The 6000-nt window shown below is 45.9% G+C and overlaps 1 protein-coding gene across 4 annotated transcripts in view; it reads left to right on the forward strand.

Moving 5' to 3' along the window:
* The window catches only part of LOC117138432 (zwei Ig domain protein zig-8), a 63371-nt gene extending 59512 nt beyond the window's left edge, over positions 1-3859 (forward strand). For all 4 annotated transcript variants that reach the window (XM_033300540.1, XM_033300542.1, XM_033300541.1 and 1 more), the window contains exons 6-10: positions 75-242; positions 1704-1838; positions 1900-2113; positions 2824-2935; positions 3001-3859. In XM_033300540.1, coding sequence (XP_033156431.1) covers positions 75-242; positions 1704-1838; positions 1900-2113; positions 2824-2935; positions 3001-3019 — 648 coding nt within the window. In that variant the 3' untranslated portion in view covers positions 3020-3859. The remainder of the gene's footprint in view (positions 1-74; positions 243-1703; positions 1839-1899; positions 2114-2823; positions 2936-3000) is intronic.
* The last annotated feature ends 2141 nt before the right edge of the window (positions 3860-6000 follow it).

A 6000-nucleotide genomic window follows, 5' to 3' on the forward strand; every position in this document is an offset into this window, starting at 1 on the left:
ATCCGTGTGTGTAGTACTCGATTACCAATTAGTCCGCTCGTTAATAACGCGCCCGCTCGGGCTTTCGTCAACAGAACCAAATATCTTGGATCCGCCGCCGGGACTGGCACATCCTGTCGTCGGGGGCCCAGCTCTACACCAACGACGAGCGATTCGCCATACTGCACACGCCCGGCTCCAACATGTGGACGCTGCAGATAAAGTTTGTGCAGCGCCGGGATCACGGCATGTACGAGTGCCAGGTAAGTGGGAGTGGGAATGGGCGGGTGCCATGCCCAGGCTGGGCGTGGCAGTGGGCGCGGGTGGACATGGGAGTCGGATTGGGCGGCCGGCCGGGAATGATGGCTCCATATTTTATGCATGAGGCGCAGTTGAAATAAACTAAAGTCCATTTGCATATGCTCTCGTTTCGCGTCCCTGCGTTTCCCTCAACGAGAACGTTGTATTGAGGTTTCGGGCTTTAGCTTCTCGCTGATTTTACGTCATGTCGATTTGTTCGCCTGCGCATGATTTAATTGTAAAATGGAAATGAAGTTGTGTATGCAAAGGTTCCATTTAAGACCACTGCTCGCGGCCTCCTGCTCTGACCAAAGTCTCTTTAACGGCGAAGCTCCAATGTGGCATGTCAGTCCGTATCCGCATCAGTCCGATTGGGAATGGGATTGGGATAGTGGCGGTGACATTGACGAGTCCGAATGGGCGAGAGAGCGTCAGCCGGCAGGCTGCGACAAATTTGGCCAGAGAACGGGTGCAGATAAACCGGACCCCGACACATGCGGGTCCCTGCCAGAACGATAGAACCAAGGTCTTCCACCTCACGAAGTAATTTACAAGTAAGCCCGAAAGTCATGAGAATGCAAATAGGGAAGGTGCATGGTCGTGCGGGGTCGGCGGGGAAGAAAAACAGCTTAGAGGGGGACTCGGGAAAGGGGAGACAACTAACCGAAAAGCAACAAAGTTAGACACTGCTGAAATGGACACTTGACAGCAACTCTGTTTGTGCAGCAGCACAAGTGCCATTCGCCCTGCTTTGACTAGATGGATGAGGAGGGACAGAGGAGCGTGGTGCAATTCCAGAAACGTAGCTTCAATTTCAAAATTGTTTGCATGCAATTTCAATATGAGAAGCCGCATGCCAGAACAAACCAGTCAGTCACCGAGTCAGGCTCAGAGTCAGTGGGTCGGGCGATGTCCCCTCCGGACTCCTGTCTTCGGACAGCGGACTAAGGACTAAGGACCTCGGAGTACGGAGTACGGAATACGGAATACAGAATATGGACTATGAAGCTGAGTAGCAAACGAGAGCTGCATGCAAATATGCCGAAATGGTTATTTTCCTACTCCATTGCGGCAGCGGATCCGGAGAAGCTGCAGTGAAATCGCTGCCTGCCGGATATTTTGGAGATGAGCTCCGAGCTGGGACGTGTAGAAAGCGCTCCACTTATATAGACTAGGATCCGTTCGTTTTGTTTCTTTTTTGCGTGCCAAATTGAAATTGTTTGATTTGCATTTCAATGAGTGCAACATTTCTTGCACTCGCAACGATTTTTCGGAACTGGCTGGGAGGAAAGTAATTCCTGCTCGCAGTTTGCTGAAGCATTAAGATTCAAGTTGATTACGAATACCAATCGCACTCAATGGCCACACTTGCTCTTGCTCTTCCCCTCCATCCATCCGCCACAAAATCAAACACCAACACACAGGTCTCGACACCGACTGGCATCATTTCCCACTTTGTGAATCTTCAAGTGGTTGTTCCAGAGGCATTCATCCTGGGCTCCGGCGAGCTGCATGTCGACATGGGCTCAACAATCAATTTAGTTTGCATTATTGAAAAGGTAAGTCGAGAAGTGAGCCCAAAAGTCCCACTCCGGTCACCCCATCACTTCTGTGCCACAGAGTCCTACACCACCGCAGTACGTGTACTGGCAAAAGAACGATCGCCTGATCAACTACGTCGACTCCCGGCGCGACATAACCATTGAGACGACCCCGGGACCCCGCACTCAGAGCCGTCTGATCATCCGGGAACCGCAGGTCACGGACTCCGGCAACTACACCTGCTCGGCCAGCAACACGGAGCCGGCGAGCATCTACGTCTTCGTTTCGAAAGGTAAGCTCTATTATATCTACTTTTCAGTGAAGAGTCAGTAGTGCCGCATTTCCAAAGTCGGGTTCCTTTGATAATAAACAAATCAAATATCTACTACGAGTATTTTGCTCAGTAAACAATGTCTGCATTTACACGATGATATATCCGTAAATATGTTAGTTAGTTAATATTCCATAAGAAACTCAATTCAGACTGACTAAAATATATTTTAAAGTAGATAAGCAGCAGGATTTGACTTTTTGTTTCAGTTGTGTTGTTATTTTGCTCGTTGGCAATATTTAGTTAAGAACCTTAACAAAACATTCAGACATTTCACGGTGATTTGATATTTAGTTTTAATCAATGCAGATGTTTTGTTGCCCATCTTAGACAATTAGCCCTCGGCACTCTTGTTGCTTCGCCAAGCTGCGTTCCTTGTAATTTTAGCATTTAAATAGACATGGCACGCTTTTTGATAATAACGATAAGACGTGTAAATGAAAGTATGCAAATGGCGCAGCCTGCAGCTTATTAGAATGAAAATGGGAAATGCGGCGGGCGGGCAAAATGGGCAAAATGGAACAGCGGAGCTCGGTTGTTGATGCACATAATTGCATTCGCCCGTCTGTCGCTAAGCGAACTCTGGCTCTGGCTCTAACTCAAATTCAAATTCAAATTCAAATTCAAATTTTAAATTGCAAATTTATCGCACCATTTTATGCCACCTGCAGGCGACAATATGGCGGCAATCTCGCGGCGGAAGACCTCCTCGGCCGATCGCCTGACGCACATATTTAGGTCGATGCTGGCGCCCTGTCTCCTGCTGAACACGGTTGTTGTGAGGTGAGTGGTCCAAGCTGGTATCTAATCTGCAGTGATGTGCAAGTCCTGAACTCCGACCCCATTAGACATATCTTCCTGACCTAAGCGGACCCACCTGCTGGCTGGCGAGGCGAACGGAAGGACGGAAGGACGGCGGCGAGGAAATCCTATTTAAGCTATTTCAGTGTTAGAACTACGGCAGCCGAAACAGAGTTAATAACTGAATAACCCCAGTCTAGGATAATTGCTAAGCTAAGCTCAGTAAGAGATGCGCACTCAAGTGTAAAAATCATGTTAAACCAATCGTCGCTGTGTACTCGACAGTTAGTTACCCATGCATCCACGCCGGCTTGGATGAAAATTGGTTATGTTAATAACCTTCTTCCCATTGATTTTGTACAGTATGTTTAAGGACTTCAGAGTATGTGAGTTTCTTTTTGCGAGTTGCCGCTCGGTTAGATTTCCACGAACTCCTCGTTTACCGCCATCGATGTTATGTTATGTATATGTGTAGTGCAATTTCACCGAGTGATTTCGGTGAGCAGCTGAAAGCTTAAACTTATTTTACTTACATGCCTTTGTTCGGCCAAGATCAATGCTTTGCGACCCAAAAATGTTTACTGCGAGCGGAAATTGCATAAGTAGCCAATTTAAGTCCATTTAATGAGGTACATATATACACAAATATGAACAAAAGGGCATTAAAGCGATATTATAACTGTTACTAATGGCTAATTGAAAACTAAACAAAAAGCAGCGGGCACGTCCAGCCCAAAAGCCAAAAGGGGGCATCATCCAGAACGTTAACGAGCATAAAAACGAGAGCATCAACCCTTATTAATTAATTATGTTATTAAGTTTGTATATACATTTTATTGCAAATGGCACACCACTCACACGCACTCACAAGGGCTGGAAAATTTATTCAAATTGTGTAAATAAAAAGGAAATCATGCAGCTCCAACCACAAGGCACACAGCTGACTGAAAATGTGCAATATACCCACATTACCCTTACTGCCCATGCAACCCTGGGCCCGTGGACGGAAAGGGGATGGCGCGCTGGCCGGAAATGAGGTGTACGAGAGTATGCGAACACTTTATGGGCTTCGAAACTGTCAAAATCAAGCTGTAATTAATTGCAAAAGCACACAGGAGAGAGTCGAGCGGGTCGGGGCAAACCCTAGCCATAGTGTCGAACAATGGATAGTGTACATTCATCAGTCTGCCAAATCGGAAAATTGAAAATAATTACTTTACAAGCAGATATCTAGCATGGTAATATAATTAAATTCTCCTCATCGTACGCGACCTCTGACCTGGCACTGGCCGGGCACAAAGTGCCGCAGTATCCAGCGTTTGGGGCATTCCAGTCTTTGTGCTTGGTGCCGCCGAGCTGAGACACCTCAATCATGAAACCAAAATCTACGTAACGAATTATGTACAACTCTCGACTGTTCAATAAACTTAGGCTGGCTCCAAATCGGCTGCAGGCTGCACCACTTACGATAGATTACAATACGAGTATAGAGGATCCGCTGCAGTTAAAATTGATGTGCTGGCAACCCTGGCCGGCCTAGTAACTGTCATTCGTTCAGTGTCGTCGGTACGTAATTTACAAACAAACAAAGAAAGAAAGAAACAAGCAAACAAACAAAGAAACAAACACACACAACAAAGAAACAAGCGAACAAACTGTAAGGGATACCATTTGAAGTTTGAATAGATTCATTAGAGCGAACCCACAGCAAACCTAAAATCGTAGCTTAATCATTAATAAACTATTGATAAACAAAACTACTAAGCGATTCCACACCCTCCTTGATGTGTCTGTATGTGTATGCGTATGTATGCCCAAAGCCCGTTGGACAATTTAAAGGTTAAAGTTATTCGATTCCATTGAAATAAAATGAATTAAACGAGCATTTAGTTGACTTTTACTGTTAAGCATTTCCACTGTAAATATTTTGTACTTACATATGTATTGTATATCGAATGACCGGCTATGGCCCTTCGTTAATTAATGAAAATCACAAGCGAAAACAAAGAAAAACGGTGATAGGCTATTGTACTCTTGGTGTGGAAACAGCAAAACTAAACCGAAAACCCGTATAGGATCATTCAATTGTTTTCAATGTAAGTGCTCGAGCAAATAACTGTAAAATTTCAACTTGCAACCATTTGACGAATATGAATTTAATAATAGTACAGATATGAACAAATCCAAATAAATAAATCCAGGGCCACAAACACAAAGAAAGTGGCCGACAGAAATACCAAAGCAGCAATGCGTGGCTAACAATACGAAGCATTGAAATAAATCAAGTGATTATCATTGAAAAATAAATGTAATTTAAATAATAACCATGCAATCCACTTCTCATTTATCTCCTGGGCGCCAAGGGCTTGAAGAGGTAAGTTATCCAACCGGGGGCCATAGCCAATCAATCAGCCAACTTCCCGACAAATGCCGAATCGATGGCCATTGTAGGGACGACTGCTCGTCAACACGCCATAATTGGACTCCATTGTTGACGCAACACACACAGTAGATTGCCCGCCTGCCTATTTGGCGAAGTTGCCATCTTTTCGGGGCGGTGCGCCAATTATTTTCCGACGTTTTCCTCAAGACCGGCAGTTTACTTTCTGTCAACATTTTAGTCAGCGCCTCCTCGCCTTTCAGTTCGCAGCGAACATGTTGCACTTTGGCACCCGCCGCGGCCCGTGCCACGAAGTTGCCCCAAAGTTTGCCGAGTGTGTTTGTGAAATCAAATGCATTGAACGCTGCCTCCAGTCCCGAGGAGCAAACTTTTGTGGCCACCAAAGTTTTTGGCAAATCAAATGAACCCCTGGTAAATTTGCCATGCACAAGTGCCAACGCGGACCGGGGTCAATGGGTGGAGCCGGAGGAGGCGGAGGAGGCAGTGAGGCTCAAAAGTAAAACATTGAACTGCAAAAGTAATGGAGACTTTCAACAAGAAATTATAGTGTACACACGCCGAGAAAGTCCTGCCAGGCCACTTCAAGCGCGCCGGAACCGAGACCAGGAGCTCCACGGCGCATTCCTTCATCAGTGGGACAGCCAAA

This window comes from Drosophila mauritiana, chromosome 2R (assembly GCF_004382145.1).
Source record: "Drosophila mauritiana strain mau12 chromosome 2R, ASM438214v1, whole genome shotgun sequence".
In the NCBI taxonomy this organism is placed as follows: Eukaryota; Metazoa; Arthropoda; class Insecta; order Diptera; family Drosophilidae; genus Drosophila; species Drosophila mauritiana.